At 35.8% G+C, this 27,097-nt stretch overlaps 1 protein-coding gene across 1 annotated transcript in view; it reads left to right on the top strand.

Moving 5' to 3' along the window:
- The window catches only part of tmem110l (transmembrane protein 110, like), a 93,251-nt gene that overhangs the window by 56,783 nt on the left and 9,371 nt on the right, over positions 1-27,097 (top strand). Inside the window, exons 5-7 of the mRNA XM_028814074.2 lie at positions 5,674-5,786; positions 17,704-17,787; positions 20,233-20,358. Of these exons, the coding sequence (XP_028669907.1) occupies positions 5,674-5,786; positions 17,704-17,787; positions 20,233-20,358 (323 nt within the window). The remainder of the gene's footprint in view (positions 1-5,673; positions 5,787-17,703; positions 17,788-20,232; positions 20,359-27,097) is intronic.

Raw genomic sequence — 27,097 nt, 5'->3', positions numbered from 1 at the left:
TAGTGTTCTGGGTGTACATAAGCCCATACTTTAACTTGACCATTAGAGAAAAGTTCTGTTTATCAGTGTTACTCATCCTTGAGTTATGGACCTTTGTTCAAACTTGGGTGTCTGGCTCATACCTCTGAGAACTATCCCTGAGTGTTACTTGGCTTGTGATTGATCAACTTATCAGATAGTGTGGGGTTTGTATTCCACAGAGGACCCAGGCATGAAAAATGAGACATTTTAACTGGCATTAAATATCTGACCCTGGTATTTAAGCCATGACTTGTGTTCTGTCCATAGCAAAATAATAGATAATGTCTATCTGTTCTACAAGCCCAGCACTGAATGTTTTTAGTTTATTTATTTATTTTATTTGTGTCTGTGTACCTCTATCTCTGGAACTGTGGCATGACTTTAATCTGAAATACATAAGATATCTGGTTTTTTCCTATTGTGTATATGATATAGAACCTCCAATTCTATGAAATTCACAAGGTAGCACTAAGCCACCTGATCAGAGAAGTAGTAAAACTGTTTGTTTTATCTTTTGTACAAATTCTCTACCTAAATCAAGACCTTTTTGTCAATTTTAATAACAATATTAATCCAAAAAACTGTAGTAAAAGTTTTTTGTCCTTCCGCCAGTTCCCGCAGGATCATCGAGAAAATTGAAGCATGAAGGTGTAGTGGTTAGCATTCCCATCTGCACAATTCTAGTGTTCTGAGTTCAGATCCCTCAATCATGAGATACCTGAAGTTTTCATGCTGTCATTTTTTTTTCGTGCTGGTTAATATCTGGCAATTCCATATTGGCCCAGTATGAATTTGGATATGCGTGAAAGTGTGCCACACATTATACAGATACCTTGTCCAGGATGTTTTCAGCCTTGTGTCCAGTGCTGCTAAGAGAGGATACAGGTCCCTACAGCCCTAATTTTGAATTAAGCAGTTTTGTGAATGTTACTACTGTAAACTGGAGCTCATCCTAGCAGCACTGGACGAAAGGCAAAAACCAAAGATGAATTTCATTTATTTGGGTAGGTGCCGGGGCAGGATTACTGGGAGTCTTTTACAAGTTTGATTCTATATATTAATTCTTTTTGTCATGTGTGTTTTTTTTCCACTCATGTCATTCTGTTCCTGGCTGCTTCTGCTTTCATCCCACTGTTCAAGCCACACTGACTTTCTTGATTTAGTCTTGCTCATACAGTATATAATTAATTAGCTAAGGTGCTCTCTCTTGTAGTTGTCTTTGGAAGGGGTGAATTTCCATAGTTTGTATTATTTATTTAATGAAATGTTTAATCTTCTTCTATAATACGCTACCGTGGCTGTTCATTTGTCTGTCCAGGATTTTAAATCACCGGTAGCTCGCAAACTGTTTCACCTATTGACTTGAAATTTGGTACACATATACTACGTGACGTCTACTATCCACTTTCGGGGTGATGATTTTATTACTCATTTTATTTTATTGTAGAATCAACTCTCGGCAGCGTGCGTGCAGCAGGGCGGCCGTGCGGCGCATGCATACGGGCGCTGTTCTCATTCCCTACCAACTTCGCTAATCATTCTTGAGGCAGATTGAAGACTTAAGTGCCAGATTAAGTGAAAGATTGAAAAAAATGTGCTAAGTAATTGCAACACAAAAACTAACTTAATCAGTTTTAACATGAAAAGATGCCGACGAAAGAATTTGAGAAGCAGCGGGCCGCTAGGGTGGAGTAAAGAAGAGCTACTCTGGAAGCAGCAAGCACATCAAACTCTGAGCAAACGAATGCTAAACGTACAGAGAAAGAGGATGAAAACTATGAATGCTCAAGTCAAGTGTATTCACTGCATGTTATCATGCAGTATGCCGTTACTGGTACTTTATAAAAGTAATTTATAAGTATACCTTTAGTCACTTTGGAAGCAGTGTCAAACTAGGTTTTAGGAACATCTGGTTTTTATCATGAAGTGCATATTAGGAGATCTTGTAGGCCCAGATTACTATTTTATAACATTCTTAATAATGGGTTGCACTCTTTAATTATCAGACATTTACAATAGTGGTCTGTACTTAACTGTAAATACTGTGAGTGGAGGTTTGAGCTATAGCTAGCACTTTTCATGATTGTTTGTACTATAAGCACCAAAGGTGTTTTATAATGTAGAATTGTTTTGCTTGTGAAATTAGGGAAGATTTTTATATCCCAATAATAGTACATTAACCTGAATGATTAAACAAGTATTGGTAAGATACAGCCAAATTTTAATTTCCTCTTTATGAGTGTGTATGCTTAAGGTGGATGGGCTTTCTGTCTGGGATTTCTTTCTGCTGTAGCCCATTGCAGTCAAGAAAGTCTTCAGCCCCAGTTTTTGACTCTCAGCATAGTAGGATGGATTTGCATAGATGTTTGTGTATAAAGTCAAGTACAGTCAAAGTATATAAAAGTTTTTAACATTAGACCATATAAATAAAGGTGTTAAGTGTTACAATGAAGGGACTGGCAAGTATCTGTCGTTAATCTAAAGTACATGGATGTAACATTCTCAAAAATGTAGTAGAAACAATCAAGGATTTGCTGCTATATGACTTACATTTGTAAGAGTACATCATTATTTCTCAGTCTCCCAAGTATAAAATATTGGATACAGATTTGTTCATGCCTTTGTAAAGAATGCAGAAATTTACAGTGCTCCCAAGGTAGTGTTTTGTTTTAGTTTCGTATCTTTCCCAAGTAATGGCCTTCAGTGTTTCCTTCCTGTATAAGATGCAGCACAGCTGACTGTTTTTCACTGGTCAAGTATTTGAGTTGGCATATGTCAGTGGGAGCAGAGAATTCAGTGACACCAGAAAATAGTCATTTGAACACACAGTTGCCAGCTGGCACTTGAATAATTTGGCTGAAGAGAAAGTGGAACGCACAGGTGCTTTTTCTATTAAGCACTACTAAATCAACAAGATTTCAGTTCATTATTAAAAAGGACTGCTGTAGTTTTGTGCACAGATGATTAGAGGATTATTTAGAGCAAACTTTTTTTTTTCTTTAATTTTACTTGAGAAGTAGTCAGGTGGTCAGAATTTGACTAGATTCCTGGAGAAAATAGTTACTATCTTAACTTAAATATCCCCAAGTTTATGCCAAAAAAAAGCTCAAAATCTGTTTGACTTGACTTGAATGGTGTGGTCTGTAGTGTCAATGCCCATTGTCAAAGTAGACAGTTTCTGTTCTTCTCATATCTTTTTATTGCCTGTTTAATTGTATTCATGCCTTGGTTTATTCACTATGTCCGCTGCTTTGCAGTCAGTATGAAAATTTCAGAAGCTGCTTTTCAGTGTATTCACCATTTTCACTTGCTCTGTCCTGCCCTAGCTTATTTTTGTGTTCAATGAATCAAAATATAACAAAAGTCAAATGCTTGACTTAATCTGAACTGATAAAAGATATTTCAAATTACTAATATAATGCTCACATTTTTTCATTGGGCATTATGTTAAATATCTGTATTTGTTGACATTTTTACAGTAAAAAGAAAAATAAGGTGTTTACATGGTAAAATAAATATTATAAAATGTGTTTTCATGTGTGCAGTTAAAATTCTCAGTTAATTGTATGAGTGCTTTATTACTTTTATATATATATTATTTGCATACATTTAATATTTCTTGTTTCAAGTTTACATTCCATGTTTCATTGCTTGTTTTCTGTTTAATAATGAAATGGGCCTTTTATGTCATTTAACAATAGTGCAGTACATTTAAAATAGATAACCAAACTGATTAATAATCAATTACTATTAATGTATTTTAATTTATTCTTGTGCTCAATCATACTTGCATATCAATACTAAATGTCAATTTGTGTTTAAGAGTAATGAAAACTGCAAACATGAGGTTAAAATAAATTATACCTCTATTGCATGGAAATACAGAGGGCAAAAGTGAATAGATGGTGAAAAATAATAGTTTGATTTTTATACTGGAAAGCACAGAATCATAAACATTATCTGAAGTAAAATGAAAATAGCAGGCAGATGGGCAGCTTTCTTGTGCCAGTAGGGTAAAGTGTTGGACACACAGACTAGTCTGGAGAAAATGGAGTCCTGTTTTTTTTTATTTTTATTTTTTTAAACAAAGAAGGTCTGAAAATGATTAGTATGCAAATGAAGCTAACCTTTATACACTTCGTCGTATGCATCCATCTCCAGAACAATGTAAAAATATCAGTGTTATAAGAAATTCATGTTGCTAATTTGAACTGCTGCTCAAATATAACTTCAGATCACATGAGATCAAGAGGCTACAGTACATTGTATACAGCAAGTTTGCTTTTCTCAGCAGACATAATTGCATAGTTTTCTTGCTTTTATAGACTGAATTACTGAATTAAGAGAATACAGTTTTTCAGTTTGGCATGTACAAATGAGAAACTACAGATAGTCTCCATGATAATTAAAACAAAAGTGGTGCAAAATGTTAAAGAATATGGATAGTTGAACACCTTTTTGTTTTTTGAGCAAATTTTAAACACAATGCCTTTCTATTTTTGACAAAGTTAGGAGTTTTAAAACCAAATAAAATTTTTAAAATGGCAGGAAAAAGCAGAGCAAGGCAGAACACATATGAGTCCTAAGTAAGTATAAAGTGTAAAGGCATAGCTTTCAAAGTTATTTTCAGCATTCAAAACTAGTAACATAAGTGAGGTGGAGGAACAGTGGCTCTTCTGTTCTGTTTGATTGTGATTATAGATGATAAACAAGTTTTATACAGTGCAAAATTTGCTCTTAAACCGTAAATAAAAACATGCCTTTCCACACAGAAAGAAAATTTAGCATATTAGTTTTTGTGTTGCTGTAGGTTGCCCATGGTCTATGTGATACAAAGTGGAGGCCTAGAGCATCTGATTGTCATCATCCAGTCATCTCAAACTGCTTTTCCTGGTGATGGTGTTTGTAGCAGCAGATCAGCCCAGACTTCTTGGTCCCTATGTACGAATTCCAACTCTTGCCGGGGAATTACCAGATGATTCTGAGAGATATAATCTGTCCAGCATGTCCTGGATAGCCAACAGGGTCTTCTTCTGGAACTCTGGATTTCCAGCCTTATTTCCACAGATGGGTGGATCAGATTAATGGGTAATTCCAAATAGCCCCATGTGAGTTTTAGTGTGGGTCTGTACGTGGGTGGCCTCTGCTCACAGCTGTTTTCTGCTATTTAGCCATTGCTGCTGAGATAGGCTCCAGTCCCTGCAACCCTAAATTTGATTTAGCTAGTCTGAGACTGAGTTCAGTTAAATGCTAGAAGGCGGTTTGTTGTATTGAGTGAAAGTTTGTCGTTACCTTACACCCAGTCCATTTTATTCTTCAACATAACCAATAAAATGTGTTTTGGCTAATGCACGGTAAATTCCAAAATAACAGATATTAATGATATATTTCAGTTTCCAACATTTTGATGTTAGTCTTCTCTGAAATCTTCAAATTGGCATAAAATCAGTATAAGTATCCTCAGTAATATGGCAAAATCAACAGCAACATTCTTGGTGCCAAGTTTTATTTATTTATTTATAGTTCTAGTTTTGAGTGGAGTTCTTGGAATTATTTTGTGTTGTATAAAATATGTATCCCACTCTCCCATAAGTAATCTGAATTATTCTAAAGTATTATTGTGTCATGTTTTATTTTCTGTTTATTCCACAGGGGACCCACCACAAGCAGCTGCATGGATTGGCCAGTGTGCACTATACTTGCTTATCATGGTCTTTGAAAAAACTGTGATTAGCCTTGTTCTTCTCATTCCTGGTTGGAGCAAAGTAAGTGAAATAGGTGTCTGTGTTCACATTTATTCTTCTTTCATGAAGAAATGCTAATAGAATATACTGCAATTAAGCAGGTTTTTTTTCAGTGCACAAATTAACGCACATGTTTTTAAGGTAGATGAATATGCAGTATATTTTAAATTAATCTTTTACTAAAGAAACTAGCCATTTTACAGAATGAATGTGATCTAAATTTAATCAGGCAGCCTGAGATGTTTGCTGCCATGATACATATTACAAAAACAAATTTTTCTCCTGTTGATACATTCATCTGGGCATGAAGCCAGAAGTTTAATAGTGAAATAACACAAGATCTTCCTAACTGATGCATTGTTTTTCATAAGTGCATAAAGGGCATATATTGTAATTTAAAAGCATAGCATTTCCATTAATCTACCATCTTAATTTAATCTTGCTTAATTTAATCCCATCTGAAGATATACAAACTAGATACATTGTATCTTTATTACCTATCATCCATTTGCAGAACATACTATTTACTTACACTGGCCTGAGGAAATATATTTGATATGGTGGCCTTTTTGGTTTTGTCTCTTTGATTTACGGCCGTATATTTGTGAACTTGCATATTAATTGTTGAGTCAAAGTATATATGTCTGTAGCACTAGAAATGTTGAAACATGAGAGGATTAAATGTTGTTTTTAAATGATTAACACTGTACATTCAGTTTAGCATGAACAATTGAGCAACACTAGAATGTGTCCATTTATCTTGACTGATTGCAATACAAGATACCAAGCAGGCTGACAAACTGACAGTCATATTGTTGATTCAGTTCAGTTTACACTGTAGACTAATACGTTATTTTCACATCCCCAACTTTAATTTATACCAAGGTTTTTGGCGATGAGCCTATAAATCAGCATATAAAAATTTGTGTAAGAAAATGTTGCTTTTTTATTAAGGGTGTCTTCTGTTTCAGCCTGATTGCACACCACTCAGGGCATGCAATTAACACATGCTCTCTACATGCCCAATAATTTATTTCCAAAGGCTGTGCATTTTAATTACATAATCACACTATATTGTAAATTTTCCTTGATATAAGTAGTTCACTGATTCCATAATAAAGTCTTTCCTCATAATGTAATACAACATCTAAAAAGATGGTATTTAGTTTTTGTAGTCTTATACAGTCTGCTCAGGATTCAGAAAAATCTGGTTGTTAAAGTAAAAAAAACATTTGTCCATATGGTGGAAATAGGGGTGGTGGTTGTTTATTATTGCAAATGGTCACCACTGCAGTGTGTACTATAAACTAACCCAATTCCACACCTTGCCTTACCCCCTTTTCAAGAAACAGCATGTGTTACTCAAGGAGAATCAGTCTTTCACTTAATTTCAGTGCATGTGCATTAAAATGATTAAAACTAGATTTGCACAAAAGTATACATTAAAAATGCTGCCTGCCTAAAAGTTTCAATTGTTATTTTTCTTGTTTGTTTGTATGAGTAGTGGGACCGTACTTCCATTAAAACAAGTTATCACATTGAAGGGAGTGCCAATGGAAAGTATAGTCAGACATTCTTTTAATTTTATTTTCACATTTTGGATATTGAGATTTGCAACATTTTTTCTAGACTTGTATTTAGTGCTAAAAAGTTACAGTTAACTGTGGTCTGATTAGAGTCAAATTTAAAACGGAGCTTGTCTAATTAGCTCCTCAGTGTCTCTTAAATGTGTGAAGACTTCACTGTGAACTCACAAAAGAACAAATACATTATCTTTTCCTGAAAAATGCTAAGAGTTGTTTCCAACTTTGATTTTGTCGTTCTATCCAAAATGCACTATAAATGTCTATTATAAAAAAAAATTTTGGAAGGGAGACGAGACATGATCTTCTCTGAAGACAATTTGACATCCCGCAAGAGACACTTTAACGTCATGTGAGACAACATTTAAAACAAGTTCACGGACATCTAACCTAGCAGTTGTTGGAATGCTTTTGGTAGACACCCTTCATGTGCTCCCAGCTCTTAAAACATCGACAAGCAAAACACGCAGCTCACCAACAGCAGCAAGCCAGCAGATGATGCAACCACTTCTCCTTAGCGTGTGTTCAGTTAAACACATCCCACACACACACCCCCCCCCCCCCTTCACAACGTGAGCGGCAGAGATGCGAAGTGGCAAAAGGACAGCTGCTGTACAGGTTTTTAAATGATGCACACGCAGCGCGACAAGAAGAATACACAGCCCGCCAGCAGCAACAAGCCAGCAGATGATCCAACCTCTTCTCTTTAGCATGCGTACAGCTGCACCCCCTTCGCAACGCAAGCAGCGTTATACATCCTGCAAGAAAGAGATTTAACCACGTCAGGCACTGGAAATAAAGGACAAGTACAGTATTGTTTTTACAAAAGTTTTTAAGTAGAAGTGAAAATAATGCATATGTAACAATTCCCATGAAAATAACAATCTCTTTAAATTGTATATCCGGTAAACCAAACCCAGGGGTGGGCGAGCAAAGCGAGCAGGGGGCAGAGCCCCCTTGTTTATGAAATGGGAAACTTTGCCAGTTTGAAGTGAACATACTAGGTATTAAAACTGAGCACATCATTTAACAGTCAGTCAAGCTTTTGGAGCAGGCAATGAAAATGTTTGTAAGTGTGCTAGACATAAGAATTGGCAATGAGAATTAGAGCTTATAAAAGTTTGATTTCTTCCCTGTGAAAGATCATTAATCTAAAGCAAATGCACAGGGTGAATGTATTGAATATTAGGATTAGACTTTTCAAATCCCTGCAAGAGGTGGGCACTACTGACCTCTAGCAACTCTATATTGTTCTTACTTTTGTAAGTGATTGTTCCTGAGCTCTGTGGTTTATTAATAAATGGCAATTGCTGGGCTCTAAAATTCTACTGTGCCACTAAAAGTATAGTTTTTGTTGCATGCTTTAAAGAGCTTAGAAATGGCACCACAGTAGTGATTCTTTATTAGCAAGCCATTTTAAAGAAAAAAAACAATCTGGTTTTTTGTTTTTTTTTCCTTGTGAAATTTTCTGGATTGTAATGTAAACACACATATCCTCTAGTAACTAGTACCAGTTGGGAAAAGCAAGAAAAACACACTCCTGTAACCATATTCCAATTTATGGGTATTCTTAATAGATGTTGCTCATTTTGTATTTCCAGTAGTAGAATATTTAAAGTAATTGTCATACCTTCCTCAATGAGAATTGCCCTTAGTTCTATGCAAAAGTCTTATTTATGGCATTGGACTGGGACAAATCTTAACTAATTATGGTAGTGCAGTTGCATTTCGGGGATGACATTGTTTTTAAGTTAGATAGATATAGATATATTTGTGTTAAAGACTTTTTTTTTCCAAAAATATACATGTATTAGTTTGCTCATTCATGCACTAGAAAATCTGTGCTGCTGTTTTAGTTGAGACTAGAATAAAATCCTGTAGAAATTGTTGGAAAGTTTTCGAAGACACAATTATCAATGGTTTTCTTTGTCTATTTATTAGCCAATGACATTAAGAGGTTTCTCTTTTTAACAGTATTCTTCCTGTTTGTACTTAATTTGTATTTTTTATTAAATTTTATTTTTACTTTGAAACAAATGTATGATTTTTATTCCCATTCTGTATTCAAACTGTTTATTGTAACATGCTTGTGATATTAACTTTCTGTAGATAAAAAAAAATCTCATTAACTCCTATATGTTAGCATGACTGCATTGGTTGAATCTTTTATATACAGAAAAACACACTTATGCAAGCGGCCTTTTATGAAATCAAATGGATAAAACTCTAACAAAGCATTGAAGATTGCACAGTCAGCAGTTCCTGTTAGCCAACCACTCTTAAATCTAATCTGGGAGCCCCCTGTTTTTCTTGATCTGACAAGTACATAATTTTTGCCTTTACAATAGTAATAAAGTGTTTAACTACACTTTTCAAGAGAATTCAGTGATTTATTTGATTGTAGAAAGATCTCACTCACTCACTCACTCATTCTATCAGAAGGAACACTCACATAATTGAAAGTCTGAGATGTTTGGCATTATAATTAGTCTTAAATTTGGTGGAGCCCTCTCCCTCTAAACCTGGTCTCAGATACAATGGTTAGAAATAGCCAATTGGGAAATATTTCCAAACAGAACTTCTGTAACAGTGTGTGCTGGCTTTAATCTCTTGGTGGAGAGCTAGTTAATTATCAGTCTATTTATTTTTCACCATATTACAACAAGTAATCAAGAGAATTCACTGCCTGCAAAGCATTTATTGCTTATTCTCAAGGTTACAGTCTTTAGAAATAGCCGATTTATTTAAACACTGTATATGCTTGATATGTAATTTTATTAATCAAGGAATCAAGCTCCAGCTACAGAATCTTCCTTGATATTGACCTGGAATTTAACTCCCAAATCATCTTTATTTTGCCAGTTCTGTTAAACCCTGTTTAAACATATTTCAGACTTAGAGAGAAAATTAAGTCAAGCTCTGCACAACTCCTCTGCAGTTGTATTATTACCTCTATAGTCTCTCTCAGTGGGATTCTTACCTTGCTTACTAATACATTAAAGAATACATGGTTTGTTGCCATTTCCAGAATACTGACATCTTGGCAAACTGCTAAAGCCTATATGAATGAACTTAGCAGGCACTATTTCACAGAAGTATTTATGTGAATTTGGGACTGTCCAGTTATGTAAAGCTGTATGTAGTATGTTTACCATCATCTTTTAACAAGAAACTCCACCAAGTTAAGATTTGTTTTCTCCCTCTACTGTTACTACTTTGCAATCTGTGATTATGTACTAAGTAAGAATATTTACAGTGTTAAGGTTTTTACTGCAATCCTCAGATTAACATTGGTTTAGTCATTGGAAATTAATAATAGGATAATACTGTTGTGTGAAAAATCCCAATATAACACACAATCTTTTAACAGTATAGTTGCTCTTTTTCTATAGTTCTTGTGTATATGTAACCTGTATGTTACACATTTTAAGTACCCACTGCTGTTTACTTGTGCCCTCTTCAGTCTGTGTTTGTTTTTTTCATCTATATCCATTCATTTTGTTAAGCCACTTATCCACAGTTGGGTTGCAGGGAAGCTGGAGCCTATCTCAGCAAGCGTTTGACCCAAGATAGGAATAATCCTGTGACAGGGTGCTAGGCCTTGGCAGGTTAAACACACACACACACACACACACACACACACAGAGTCCCTCTCTCACTGGCCAATTTAACACCACCAGTTCACTTAACCTACATGTCTTTGGATTGTAGCTCATGGAGAAAACCCATGTGTACCTGTGGAGAACATGCACACTCCATACAGGGAACACCCAGGACTTGAACCCTGGTGTCCTTGCTGCGAGTAACAGCACTACTACTGCATCGCTATGCCACCTCTGAACAGTATATATACTTCCTTAAATTGCATATTGCTAGCTAACATTACAAAGTAATGCTGCTTGCCTAAACATGAAGGACTTGTGTTTTTATACACATTTCTGCTCTCAGTAGGTATTGCATTCAGTCATAGAAGTTTAAGCTATTTGAACTGTAGCAGAAACTATCAGTTTTACAATAACAGCAAAGTGTTCATCTGATATTTTAACTGTAATTTTTGTAAGCCCTAGCCCTGTACTTTGACTGCTTTTGATCTTATCCTTTTTAATTGTCATTTAATTTGACAATCACAGTATTTTCTATTATCTGCTTAAATGTTACACAGAATTGTTTTTCTTTTGGTGATCAAAAGCCCATAATTAAAATGTCCTTCAACGTGTAAGTATTTTAGTTTGTTGTTAAACGGACATTACTTATTAGCACAGCATTGATGTACAAGCTACATGTCCTTTTGAACAGCATACAGAAACATTGTAAGGTATAATTACAAATAGATGTCTAGCTTTAAACAAAAGAATGGCTTCCCGCATTCCATCATTGAGAAACATGTCTTTCTGTCTTAGACACATCCTGTTTTTCTAATGAGCCACATGCTGTAATTGAGGTCCCAGTCTCTCCTAAATAATGACAATGGGTAGTCCTGTCAAACTATCAATAAGAGGTGTGTGTTTTTTTCCCCTCTTCATAGTTATTAGTGATGGCTCAGAATTTTAAATGGCTTTTATACACAGCGCAGTCTGCAGAAGCTAAGTCTAATTTGTTTTCCTTAACACTGCTATATTTTTATGTGTATTTTTATGGGGGATTTACAAGTTCACATTTGTGACATGTCATGGAGGTCTATTCAGACACTAGACCAGCACAGCTCCTCCATGCAGAGAGACAGGAATACATGACTTCAAGTAGCAAGTAGTAACCTTCTACCCAGAAACTGCTCAGTACAGTTAGTAGTGTTGTCTCACAAGGCCAATTAGGTGTCATGTAAACAATTCCACGTGTCGTCCCTTGGTGGGATTTTTACATCTTTCTTTTCTGAGGAACTTGAGCTATGAGTTGAGAGTTTAGTTGTGTTGGTCAAGGGCACAGAAAACAGCAGGAAGACAGTAGAGAGGGTAGCATGAGAATGGGACAAGGTATAGTGTTCTTTTTGGTGGTGCCATAGGGTGATGGTAAAATGGGGAAGACACTGTACCAGTCAGCTATAGCAAAGGACAGATTTAGAAAAGCCTGAAACACCCAGCATTATGGCTTTGTTTGTTGGCTCCTTTATTAGTCTTGTGTTCTACCTTCTGTCAGCTCCTGATGTTTTAAGCCTAAATACCTCTCTTTGCTATTGATTTGGGCTTCCTTGACATTAATATATGCATGTGTAGGGTGGCCTCAATCTATGCTTTACATAATACGAGCTGTATATACCCGGCGTTGCCCGGGGCAGAAGTAACCTAATCGGTCAAACACTTACATATATACCAAAGTAAACCTAATCGGTTAAACAGCTTCATATATACAGAAGCGAACCTAATTGGTCAAACAGTTATGCATGTGCAGAATAATTTTACAAAGATTATGCTTGTTAACAATCATTAAAAAGAAAAGATTGAGGAACTCTTCTTCTATATGTGATGAAGCTGGATGAAGCTGACTTGACGAAGACGTAGGTGGCATAGATTGGTTTTTCTAAAACAGAAGAAAAAAATGAGTATCTATTATTATTTTAAATTAGAATTAAAATGAGAACCTTGATTAGAGATAGATTATCCGTATTAAAATATGTGCATGAATAAACTTTTGGTAACTCTCTAGCAAAAGTTTATTCATACAAATTGGCATGGGATGGCTTTGTGAAAAAGTAAAAATTAGATAAAAATAAATTGAGAATGCGTACTTCGATTTGACTGAGATTATCTGTAATGATGAAAAAAAAGTTTAGTATGTTTTTTTTTCCATACGGGAAGGATGTAAAACCTTACATAGGCACCCTTCAGCCCGTACTGAAGGGTACTGTCAGATTCTTACTGACTAAAAAACACCCTTTTTATTCCACAGCTACCCCAAAAACCACTATTAGGCATTCCTTTGGGGTGGCAGTAGTTTAGTTATGAAACAGCTGGGTCCTGAAAAAAATCTGTCTTATTAGTGGCTTCATCACATATAGAAGAACAGTTCCTCAATCTTTTCTTTTTAATGATTGTTAACACGCATAATGTTTGTAAAATCATTCTGCACATTCATAACTGTTTGACCAATTAGGTTCGCTTCTGTATATATGAAGCTGTTTAACCGATTAGGTTTACTTTGGTATATATGTAAGTGTTTGACCGATTAGGTTACTTCTGCCCCGGGCAACGCCGGGTATATACAGCTCGTATATATATATATATATACATATACACACATACATGCAGTTTTAATAACACAGAAATCAATATAAACATTAACATCATTATCATATGAGAATATGAAGTAATATATAAGAAGCACATTTCATATAAATATAAATTATTAAACAGTAAAATCTTCTTCTGTAATTTGCTACCGTGGCAATTTGTGTGTCTGTCCAGGATTTTAAATGACCTGTAGCTCGCAAACCGTTGCACCTATACACTTGAAATGTGGTACACATATAGTACGTCACGTCTACTATCCGCTTTATGGGTGATGATTGTTTTAGTCTTTTTATCTTTATTTTATTTTATTGTACAATCAAGTCCTATCTGCGCACAGCAGGGCAGCCGTGGGCGGATGCGTATGGTGTATTCACTCGATGTTATCGTGCATTGCGCTGTCAGTGGTATTTTGATAAAAGAATTTGAACAACATATAAGAAGCGTATAAATTATTAAACAGTAAAACATTAACATTTAAGAAGTAAAGTTACATTAAGTACTACTGCTGTGCCTTCGGGTATACCTCATTTTTTGTTTGCCCATTACATGCTTAAATGTATACATTTTTTGGTGCACCTACCCGAGAACACGCGACATATAACCGAGCGTGGGAGAAGCATGGATTTTAAACACGCGTTGAGTTCATCTGCTGGTCTCCCTCGTGAAATAACTGGTAATGTTTGACTAAAATCTACAGCGAGTAAAACGACATTAGCTCCTATTTTTTTTTTACGATCTCTGAGATGTTGCTTTTTTCGGTTCAAGGCTTCATGAGCTCTTTTATGTTGTATGGTGTACTTATCCCAAACCATCATCTTTGAATGTTGCAAGACTTTCGCCTTGTATGTAGATCGGGGTAATTACATTCATTGCATTCCTAGTCTGAATCACAATGTGATTGTATGGGTGGTTACCTGGCACTGTAGGGTTGCCACCCGTCCTTTAAAATACGGAATCGTGCCGCGTTTGAGAATGAAATTGCGCGTCCCGTTTTGAATCAATACTGGACGGGATTTATCCCGTATTTTTTTTATAATTTTTTTTTTAAAGCAGCGTCTCATGCAAATCATCCCACACGCATTTTATGAAGATGCCTCCTTTCCTACTTTTGATTGGGTAATACTTGATGTCATCGTTAGTTTGATTGGTGTTTTTAACTGTGCAGTGAGTAGGGCGTGTCTTTCAACCGTAAGCAGATTTTTTGCAGTGGTATCACTGACCTCGACGACGGCGACGTTATACGTCAAAAATAAATTACGATAAATGACGATTTTAGCGATACTTTATTACGACGGCGGCTACATAGACACGATCAAATAAAATCAAATAATCATTCTACATTTTCAAAACGTCGAAAAAACGACGGAATGAAAAAAAGGCCCACCCGACGACCCACCCATTCCATTTTTATATATATAGATTAGAAAATGAAAAAATGTTCTCTGTGGGCCATGAATAGAATAAAATTCCAAGAATTTCGTTAAAGCAAAATATGTTTTTGGCACATTTGCTAGATTTCACATCCTGCATGTGAATCCTGGGCCAGTCTCTGTCAATGTGGAGTTTTTTACTTTTCTTCCTCTCTTGGTTATATTATTGTGTAATTTTGTCCTATCTCTCTATCTATCTATTGTCTGTGATATGGTTTGCATATATGCAGCTGGAGATCCCTTTGTGGATCTCCAGCTGCAAATATATAAATATATTTATATATATTTTGGTATAAAAATTGTTTTTAATAAAATAAGTCGCACATAAGACGTTTAATGTGCAGGAAGCAGGTCTTGAGAGGATCTCAATAAAATGTTTGTAGAGCAGAAATAAACTTCACACAGAAGATTGGCTGGTATTGTGAAGCCTGAACACAGTCTCTGCAATTGCAAAGTGTACATAGTTTGCACAGTGTTAAGTGGAACAATGCTATGAAAGGGTAGTAACACACCCTTTTAATTTTTAGAAAAATCATGAATGATACTGCCTGGGTTTTTACTATGCTGACTTCAAATAATTCCCATGTGTGACATTGCAAACAAAACACTCCAGACTAAGTGCATACTTTTGTACTTATCTTTTTTTTTTTTTTTTTTAACCATTCCCTGATAAACACTCCACTCTGGTGCCTAGTTGGAAAGGTTAGGAAATCTACACCAACTTAATTCACATTTCATGGACCTATTATTTATTTTTTCCGTGCTTGCACTATAAAGTGTATGTGTAAATGAATGATGGTGCTTTTTGTGCCCTCTTTTTGGAGAACAAAGATATTTTCAGATGCTAGTAAAGAGACTAATTTAAGTCAAAATATTCTTACCCATCAAGTATTGTCAAATCATGGCTTTCATTGCCTAATAGTATAATACAGTATAGTGACACATGCTGGAAGTCTAGTCAGATTTAAATCATTCACAAAACGAGGGTTTAATGTCCCCTTATAATATACATAGACAGGCTGTCACATAAAATGTAACACATGCAAATGTAATAACATTACCGTAAATAGTTTTATATACAGTCCATTTGTTAATCTGAGGATACATTCACATTCAGTTTTATAAGCTTTTGAAGTCTTAATGCCTGGAGTGGGTCAGTGCTATTTGTTTTCTCCCTTATTATTTCATAATAAGCTAATACACAAAGCTATAATCAAAATAATCTCTAACTTTTGTCATCAATTTCCACTTCTTTGTGCTGGCCACATCATTTGGGTTTTGCCCTTTGCTTGTATGCCACTGGATTGCTGTCTATTGATTCATTTTAATGTGTTAAGAATTCCTATAAACTTCTAATTTGCTATTGTATGGTTATTAACTTGAAGAATCATAACCCATGCCCCATTTTACTATGGGAGGAAGACTTATAACTGAAAATTAAAAGACAAATGCCCAGTATGTTAAATATTTTGAATGTTCAGTCACTATTTAATAAGATTGTACACAGACAACACACCTTAAACTACAGTACTGATCATAGGCTTGGACTCAGTAGTTGTCTTACCATTCTGAAACTTCCATACTGTTTTTTTGTTTCTGTTCTTTTTTTGTTTGGGATAGAGGGTCTAAATGAATCTATGTACAGATCCAAAATGGATATAGAATATGCAATATTAGGTACTCTAATTGCCTAAAGGCCGTGTCACATTTGATAACTTTTCCTGTTATTTTTAGTTATAGCCTTCATTTACATAATCTAGTATACAGCTCTTGTCTTTAGTCATATGTGTGACCTCTGTGTGCATGAGAACTAACAACCAGTCAATGCTCATTTGGAAGTACAGTTCATACTGTATAATACAACCTTGAGGAATAAGGAATTTGGGTGTTTTGGACTTTACAAACAGAAGAAAAGCTCATCTGTCTGATTTCTCATGTTTTATGTACCACAAAAGAATGGGGGGGAGGGCAGAGATTGCACTTGCCATACCCATAAACCCTTCAGCAGTGGCTCCATCAGGCAGCACATTAATATATTTCACAAAAAAGTGGCACACACAACTGTGCTGGAAAGTTGCCATGCATTCGGTAAATGTGACATGCTCTGTGATTTTCAGTTGTGTACACTGACACATTCTGGTGACGAGATCAGCAACTGCAATTGGCAAGTCTGGCATACAAAAAAAATTAGAAACTGCATAATGTGAAATTGGCTTAATCTGCAAGTTCTGTAGCACATTACACTTTTTCCCTCCCTGAAATATAATTAGATATGGACTGGTAATGTACAGAATGGTACATTTTCTTGTATTTGTGTACTGTGAAGCTGACTTTTGTTAATATTAAATTGACATTTTTCATCTTCACATGGCAGTGTTTTAGCAATACTAACGCATGGTTATATTTGACTGGAATTGCAAGATAACATTTAATTCTGTAAAACAGCTTATTTTAAGACTGTAAATTATGCTCTAAATTTTCAAATAAGGCACTTTTTGGCTTTGGCAGTCTTTAATATGGTTTCATCCGTTCATTTTTTGAACTGAATTTGTAGTGTAACAGGTACTTTGCCATTAGTTATAACGAAGACCAGTTGTTTATTTTAAGATGAGAAGGATTTCTGTATTAGTGCCCTCGGTGGGTTTTGATCTTTATGATAATACCTAAATCTGAAGTCGCTTCCTCCCCTTTTGTTTTACAGCTTCAAGAAGTTTTGCTGGACTACATCCCAAATCCACAGCTGGAGCTAGTGCTGGTTATGCTGATTGTGCCTTTCATAGTCAATGTGAGTAAAGCCTTCAGGATAGAGTTAGTGCCAGTGGCTTAGCAATACAGATTATCTGTCCCTGAAGGGGTTTCTAATAAACATTTTTTCCTACAGGCGTTCACATTTTTATTTGTTTTAAATGATTTTTGATGTTTTCTTTTTGTGGGGAGGGAGAGTACTATGAAATTTCTCACAGGTTAATTATGGTTATGCAATGGATAACATTTATTATCCACATTAACTATAAATGTTTAATTTTCATAGCTGTTATTAATGGAATATATGATCAAGTTGTGTCAGTAGATTTTTTTTTTTTTTTTTTTTTTTTTTTTTTAATTACACTGATGATTAGAGAGGTGTTGTATTCTGTTTAATTATGTACAGTACTTTCCAGTGCAGTGTATACTACCCATATGTGTACATTTTTGTCATTTTAAGTGTTTTTACTTTTCCTAATAGTTATGATACATTTTTAGCGCAACATTCTTTGAAATATTCAGAAAAAAATTCAGAACCAAATACGCAGATTATATATATTGTAACACTTATTTAACAGTTTTTTGAGCTGCTAAAGTGGCTTCCACTAAATTTTATTCATATTGGTAAGCAACTGCTGGCTCTGAACAGCAGCATAATGTCATTTTGGCAGATCTTTTTCACATTCATTAAGGACTGCAGAGTGCAGTCTTAGAGTCACTCTGGCCTTCTCCTTGCTTGGTGCAGATAAGTGAAACAAACTTCTGTTAATGCATCTTGAGTTTTTGGCTACAAAATATGAAATGTGTATTTTTTGTACAGCTGATTGTAAGCCTTCAGCATCAAAACGATTCAGAAATTTTTGCTTTTATTGAACTGTTTCCCAGCTTCCATTTCAAAATGCTTTTATTAATACTGATCCAATTATTTCAGTGTTAGACATGACAATTTAAGTCTGTTTTGTATAATGTAAAACATTGACAAATATGTACTGTTTTTTTTTCATATTGCAAAAGGATTGCATTCCTTAAGTTACTGAGCATTATTAAAATTGGCTATTCTACTTAAGTGTTACGCCTTAAAGCAGTCGTTTTCCATCTTGGTCCTGGAATGCTGCCACATCTGTAGGATTTCATAGCAATCTTTTTTTTTTTTTAGCTTGGGGTCAGATTTTTCTCAGTTACTAAACCTTTATTTGAAGCTTGGTGTTTGCAGCTTTTGGCAGTAAAGACTTAAAAGTTGTAAACCACAGCCCATTAGTTTACTCCTTCCTTCATAATTAATGTGCACAATTTTTCTTCCTTTTTGCTTTCGATTAAGTGGCATATTCATGAAATGGTATTGTTAAAAATTTCTCTCTCAATAGTTTACACTCCAGGAAGTAACCATAAAGAATGTTAGCGTAACATGTAGAATGTTACTAAGAAGACAGGCCATTCTGTGATCATGAGTTATTCGGGAAAAAGTGTTTGCTCAGATGCCAAAAGTATAACTGAATCTTTAATCTTATTTTAAAGAAGAGCACAGCTAAAACCACATTCCCTGACAATTTCCTGTTGGATAATCATTAACCAATAATTATTCCAATAATAATAAACTATTTATATAGAAACAGAATATTTCATCTTCTATACGATTTCTCGTATTAGAAATTTGTTAGTTTTTCGCATACCCCTTGGGGTTAGAGCGCAGGGTCAGCCATTGTACAGCGCCCCTGGAGCAATTACAGGTTAAGGGTCTTGCTCAAGGACCCAGCAGAGTAGGATCTCTTTTGGCAGTGACGGGGATTCGAACCGGATACCAGCGCAGATCCTTAGCCTCAGAGCCAAAATGTTGGAGTACTCAATAGACATTGCATTTTTTTATACTTTACTGTACAATAAACCACATAACTGTAAAGCACAAGGTTTTAGTAAGCTTCAAAAACGTAAAAGTGGTCAATTTTTGGAATTTTCTCACCATTATGTACAGAATTTAAAAGTGGTTAAGAAAAAAAATCAGACTATTCAGCTATAAATTTGCCTTATTCCAGTTTGTGATTACCCTGCAGCAGGTGTAAAGCAAGAACTAAGCCTAGACAGGTGAGAGTTCCACTGTTATTTGCAGTAAGCCAGTTTATAGTCAGTCAGTCAGACTTGCATGCCTGTCTTTGTAATGTGGGAGAAAAACCCACACAGACACAGGGAGGACATACTAATTACAAGTAGACATTATCTGGGCTGGGATTTACACAAAGGAGCTGTTAGAGAGCACTACTAGAACATGACTTGCCTATGGGTAAGTATCAGTAAAGCCTCTTGTAGTACTCTTCTTTGCAGAGGAAAAACTCATAGAAACTAAGCTATTAGCTTATGACTGTTTTCTGGTTAAAGTTTAAAAAAACAGCATTAGGTATTCATGCCACTAAGTTTATAGTTTAGAGGTTTTAATTAGGAATTGTTTGTACTTTAAAGGCATTTGCAATCATTTTTTTTATTGCTTTTTAAGGCAATTATGTTTTGGGTGGTGGACAGTTTGCTGATGCGAAAATATAAAAACAAGAAGGCTCTGGAAACCTTGGAAAATAGTTCAAGTGCAGAAATCTCGGCTGCATCAGTCAGTGAAGAATCACAGGTAAGAACCCTTAACACTATGTTTATGAACATACTGAAAGATCTTTTATATTACTGTATGTATGTATTATGTTATCAATTTATTGTGTAAGACAGATGCACAATATATTTAAAAAGTAATTAACCAGGGTATTACAGTGCCAGCACATTTGTTGTTTAAGTGTATGATATTGAAATTACACAGATCCCGGCATTCTTCTCCAAGTGAAACTGCCTGCCTTTAACTGAAATTTATTTTTTGCAGTCAATGCAGTGTCTAATAAGGTGATTGGCATTCACACTCGTTTCACTTTTATTGTGGCCTTTCCTGCCAATAACAATTGTTAGCACTGATTATTTTAAATTCCATTAAACATGACCCAGTTTTGCGCTACAAGTTAATAATGGATGATTTAACTTTTAACCATACATAATTATAAATTGTTAAACTAAATGCACATACAGTATCTCACAAAGTGAGTACACCCCTCACATTTTTGTAAATATTATATCTTTTCATGGGACAACACTGAAAATATGACACTTTAATACAATGTAAAGTAGTCAGTGTACAGCTTGTATAATAGTGTAAATTTGCTGTCCCTCAAAATAACTCAACACTCAGCCATTAATGTCTAAACCGCTGGCAACAAAAGTAAGTCCAGTAGACCCCAGCGAAGTCGCGGTTCAGAGTTCGTGGCCTCAGTCATTCACGGATTTTTCCTTAGAACACATCTAATAATTGTTAGTGGAAACCGCAAATATCCTCCGCAATTTTTGTGGCTTTTTTCGTGGCAATACTGTACTGTAGAGAGAACAGGAAGCAACTGTAGAGGAAACATGGCTTGGGATGGTGAAAGTAGCCAATAGAATTTGAAACTGCAACTCCCAGCAGTCCCTGCAGTGGCTTTGATTGGTCTTCTGCTGAGGGTGCTGGGGCTGTTGGGAAACAGTGTTTTGGGGGCATATTTAGGCTTTAAACTATAAAAATAGGCATTTTTTTAACCACGTCCAAAATTTGCGGTTTTTCACAATTCGTGGGTGCTCTAGGAATGTAACCCCCATGAATTTTGGGGGTGTACTGTACACCTCTAAGTGAAAAATGTCCAAATTGTGCCCAATTAGCCATTTTCCCTCCCCGGTGTCCTGTGACTTGTTAGTGTTACAAGGTCTCAGGTGTGAATGGGGAGCAGGTGTGTTAAATTTGGTGTTATTGCTCTCACACTCTCTCATACTGGTCACAGGAAGTTCACCATGGCACCTCATGGCAAAGAGGATCTGAAAAAAAGAATTGTTGCTCTACATAAAGATGGCCTAGGCTATAAGAAGATTGCCAACACCCTAAAACTGAGCTGCAGCACGGTGGCCAAGACCATACAGTGGTTTAACAGGACAGGTTCCCCTCAGAACAGGCCTCGCCATGGTCAACCAAAGAAGTTGAGTGCACATGCTCAGCGTCCTATGCAGAGGTTGTCTTTTGAAAATAGACGTATGAGTGCTGCCAGTATTGCTGCAGAGGTTGAAGGGGTGGATGGTCAGCCTGTCAGTGCTCAGACCATATGCCGCACACTGCATCAAATTGGTCTGCATGGCTGTAGTCCCAGAAGGATGCCTCTTCTAAAGATGATGCACAAGAAAGCCCGCAAACAGTTTGCTGAAGACAAGCAGACTAAGGACATTGATTACTGGAGCCATGTTCTGTGGTCTGATGAGACCAAGATAAACTTATTTGGTTCAGATGGTGTCAAGCGTGTGTGGCAGCAACCAGGTGAGGAGTACAGAGACAAGTGTGTCTTGCCTACAGTCAAGCATGGTGGTGGGAGTGTCATAGTTTGGGGCTACATGAGTGCTGCCAGCACTGGGGAGCTACAGTTCATTGAGGGAACCATGAATGCCAACATGTACTGTGACATACTGAAGCAGAGCTTGATCCCCTCCCTTTGGAAACTGGGCCGCAGAGCAGTATTCCAACATGATGATATCCCCAAACACACCTCCAAGATGACCGCTGCCTTGCTAAAGAAACTAAGGGTAAAGGTGCTGGACTGGCCAAGTATGCCTCCAGACTTAAACCCTATTGAGCATCTGTGGGGCATCCTCAAACAGAAGATGGAGGAGCGCAAGGTCTCTAACATCCACCAACTCTGTAATGTTGCCATGGAGGAGTGGAAGAGGATTCCAGTGGCAACCTGTGAAGCTGTAGTGAACTCCATGCCCAAGGGAGTTAAGGCAGTGCTGGAAAATAATGGTGGCCACACAAAATATTAACACGTTGGGCACAGTTTGGACATTTTTCACTTAGGAGTGTACTCACTTTTGTTGCCAGTGGTTTAGACATTAATGGCTATGTGTTGAGTTATTTTGAGGGGACAGCAAATTTACACTTATACAAGCTGTACACTGACTACTTTACATTGTATCAAAGTGTTATATCTTCAGTGTTGTCCCATGAAAAGATATAATAAAATATTTACAAAAATGTGAGGGATGTACTCAATTTTGTGAGATACTGTATCTTTTATAGATTATGATCAAATTTCCACCAGTAGGAAAATTGTTTAGATTCTGGAGCCCGCTTGACTATCTGCATGGTTAGCTAGCAACATGCTAAGGCAAAGTACATCTTTTCAAATATTGTTATCTCTACCATTAATTATATTATTTAAATGGTCAGTTGTCATATTATACAAGGGATCAATAAACTGAGCAATTCTAGTTCTGTTTCTCTGTGAAATACATTTACACGAATATCTTTGTATTAAAGCTAGTGGCAGCCTTTCCTATAAAGTCTAAAAGCAAAGTGGAATCAAAAAGCTAAGAGTGTGTATTCATCCTTTTTTTCATAGTGACAGAGTACTTCAGTGAAAAGCTATTACATCAAATGTAACATATGCAAATATAATAACATTAAATAGTTTGAAATACTGTACATTTGTTGATCTGAGGATACATTTACATTTTGTTTCATAAGCTTTTGAAGTCTTAATGCCTGGAGTGGGTCAGTGCTATTTGTTTGACCCCTAACTTCCAGAGTTCGATCTTTCTTATACTTTTAGATAAAGATCTATAGATCATGGTCATGGCAGCAGAACAAAGTCCATTGATAGCTGGTGGTCTTGATTTACTGCTTGTTCATGGCTACCCTGCTCTTCAGTTAACAGATTGTAGGCTTTATTGCTTAGTCCATAAAATTTTTAAACATATCTTGTACAGTATTGCTTGAATAAGCAACCATTCACAAGGACATTCTGATTTCATTTTTTATTTATTTAGTTTTGTACATTTTGGCATAGTTATGCTTGCTTCTTTAACCCACTGGTCTTTTTGTAATGGGCAGGAGGTTTACATTTTGCTACACATATGAATCAATAACCACTAAAACACAATCTCCCGGTATGAAAGGCATATGTGTTACTTGTTTTCGTTAAACTAGAAAGCTTTGCTTAATTTCACATTATCATTGGACTTTGTATTGCCCAGCTAGGTTTCTCAACTGTGCTTACAATGATAAACATGGTTTAAATGTGGTCTCTGTAAAGCAAAGTGTTGCTCCATCTGCCTAATGTTTGCTTTCTTTCAAAAATAACATTGCAGAAGTTTAAATCAGTTCAGGAAATTCAGAAGAACATGATTATTTTGTAGTGCAGGTAAAACACATTGTACTAACCATATTTAAACACTAACGGTTAGTTAGTTAGTTAGTTAATGGTGTCCTAAGGTAACTCTACTTCAACCAGTAATTACTTTTCAAAGTTGCTACTCATACTAATAAGATATTGGTAAACAATATTCTGGATTATGTAAAAGTGTTGTTATATCTGCATTATAGCTTCCCATCAGGAAAATTAGCACATTGTGTGTAAAATAATTTTTAACAACCTGTTGTTTTCATCTGCTCAACAGTGCAACTCCAAGTTACATGGTATAATAATCCATTGTGTATTTTCCTATAGTAAATACAGATAAATTCCATAATAGTGCCTGCCTCTCAAGTTCATGAGGTAATCATATTTACATATTATCAGTAATACAGCCTGTTTTGTTATCATTTAGAAGGCATTTTTATTTACATGGTTTCACAATAAAGTAACGTTATACAGAGTGCTATAGCCCTTCCTGGCATCATCATCTTCAAGGCAGGAACCAATTCTGGGTCAGGCAAAGCATATATACGCACGCACACACACACACACACACACACACACACACACACACACACACACACACACACACACACACACACAGGGCTAGTTTAGTTATTGGAGGAAAACAGCATTATGCATTTTTTTAACCAGTAATACTCAGGACTAATACACCTAGATATACTGAGACTCATCTCTATGTACAGCATCAGTTCAAGGATTTGACTACTTCATAGTCTTCCTCCTCCTCCTGTGGAGTTGTTTCTTATGAGAGAAATCGAGAAGTTGCATAGATACTCACAAACTGGATGCCACTGGAGATGCTTTTCTCAGAGTCCCTAAAAATAATGACAAAGGCACTTTGAGGATTGCATGTTCTTAGTTGTTCTGAAGGGTGGGTTTTTCCTGGGCTGAGTGCTGAGATGGTGGGTGTGAAGGACAGTGTCATTTATATCTTTAACTTACAATATAATCATAATGGACTTTTAACAGACAAAAAACTGGGACTCTATTAAAACATCTTCTGTAGTGTTTTTGAGCACTTCCCACTGTGTCTGGCATAGCTGTCTGGCAGGAGGCCCACAGAACGGTAACCCCAATAGCATTTTGCAGTTCAGTAAGAGCAAAATTTGGCTTGCTTTGCACAGTCTGATTTTTACTGCATACCTTACCAGACAAAAGCAAATGGAGAGCGAGTTTGATTATTAAATAGATTTTACACATTTACTTGATATCAGTCTATAGACCATTTGCTTCATGAAAATGACTTAGCAATATCATAATTATTTTAAGACAATAACTCAAGGAAAATTAAAGGAAGCAACACTATTGAAACATCTTCATATTTAACTTCTTCTAAACTAATCGTCTGTCATACAAGTCCTTTAATTTGAATTACTTTTGGATTTGTTTCAAATTTTGCAAATGTACTACTCAAGGTAATTTGTTGGTGTATTTAAAGGAAATGGGTTGATATTTGAATTGAGCACAGAATGCTTTGAAGTGGGTTAATTTTTGACTAGTTATACTGACTGAGCTTATATTGCAAAATAAATTTGCAAAGGTATTTGTATGTACATCAGATTTATGATCGTTCTTCTTTTATTGTAAAATGTCATTCAAATAAGAAAATCCTGTATTTGTCTTGTGTTTTAGTAGCTCTAGTCATGGGGCCTTGTACATTTAACAATGCTCATGTTCATTTACTGAAAGTGGGCAAAATAGTGGGTTCTTTCTCTGTGGAGGCAGAACTGAATGCTTGAACTCCTTCATTCTGGCCAATAGCCAAGGAAACACAAATTATCTCATTGAAGCAAAAAGGGGAAAAAGTGACATTTATTTTGCATTGAGGTCATTTTCTGTGAGGTAATTAGAATATCTTGTAAGCATTCCGAAAACATTTTCAACATGGAAATTGTAGTTAATATTGGTAGTATTTGAGCTTAATGCACATGTGACATTTGTTGCTCCATTTGATACACTAGCAGTCAAGGCCAGGCCTTTTCTTGCAAGTACTTTTAGTACTTAAATAATTATAGCTCAATATTAGTAGTTTAGTCTGAGCTGTAATAACTATCAGTTTCTCTGAAGGCAATACTTCTATGGTTCTAGGGACATTAATAGTGTTCTGATTTTTCTTTTTTTTTTTTTTAAATTAAAAACATGCTATACTTGCCACCAAACTCTAAAATTTGCCCATTTTCTTGGTTAATCAACTGCAAATAACTCTCCACCTCCACCCCTCCTCTGCTAAGTCTGAAGTTCATTGACACTAACACTACCAACTGTTTGCACATTTGTTTTCTACTTACTTTGTTGGCCACAACGTCAACTCTTTTACTAGATATCTTCATGTTTTCCCTTGCTTGTGTCTACAGAGTACGTGACAGCCCAATAAACATAGACCTCTTCTGTGCAGTCAGACAGGCTTGCATTGCTGTGTTGTGTTGTTGTGTTTAAGATCCCATGCCTAGGTAATGTTTCAGACAAAGTGTTACTGTAGCAATCACCATGAGAGGCTCAGGTCATAAATGTGGGCTACTGCAAAATCTGGGAATAAGTATTATCATGTTGACCATTTTTAATTGGATCCATAAAGCTTTACCTTTATTAGTCATATCCCTTGAAAGTGTTATGTCTATGAATACAGCTGTTTTTTTTTTGTTTTTTTTTTTTTAAAGGGTTCATATTTTTTATATAGAGTGTTTCACTGATGCAATGTGAGAATGAAGATAAAAATTTTATTTTTTTCTCATTCTTCATTTATAAATGTAATTTTTTTTTTTTTGGCTTGGGCTGATAGCATCGTTGGGTTTTAGATATTTTTAAACTTTATGAAAAAAACCTCGCATTTGATATTCATCATTTTTGTTTAATGTAGAACGTATGGTTATGATATATAAATAATTATTTCTTTAAAATTAAACCACCTAATACAAGTCGTGGGTTTTCAGTTTGCTCAATCCACAATGCAACCCATCCTTGAAACTGGACGAAAAGTACAATGTGGGCAACAGCTTGCCTAGTTTTAGAGATGGACTTAACAGTCGTTCACACTCTGAGGAATCTGTGCACTGAGCTGTTGTTCATTTGTGTTCAAGAAGGGCTGAAGTAGAGTCA

This window comes from Erpetoichthys calabaricus, chromosome 1 (assembly GCF_900747795.2).
Source record: "Erpetoichthys calabaricus chromosome 1, fErpCal1.3, whole genome shotgun sequence".
NCBI lineage: Eukaryota > Metazoa > Chordata > Cladistia > Polypteriformes > Polypteridae > Erpetoichthys > Erpetoichthys calabaricus.
The sequence above is the reverse complement of the archived record's forward strand: the minus strand, read 5'-3'. Positions and strand labels throughout refer to the sequence as shown.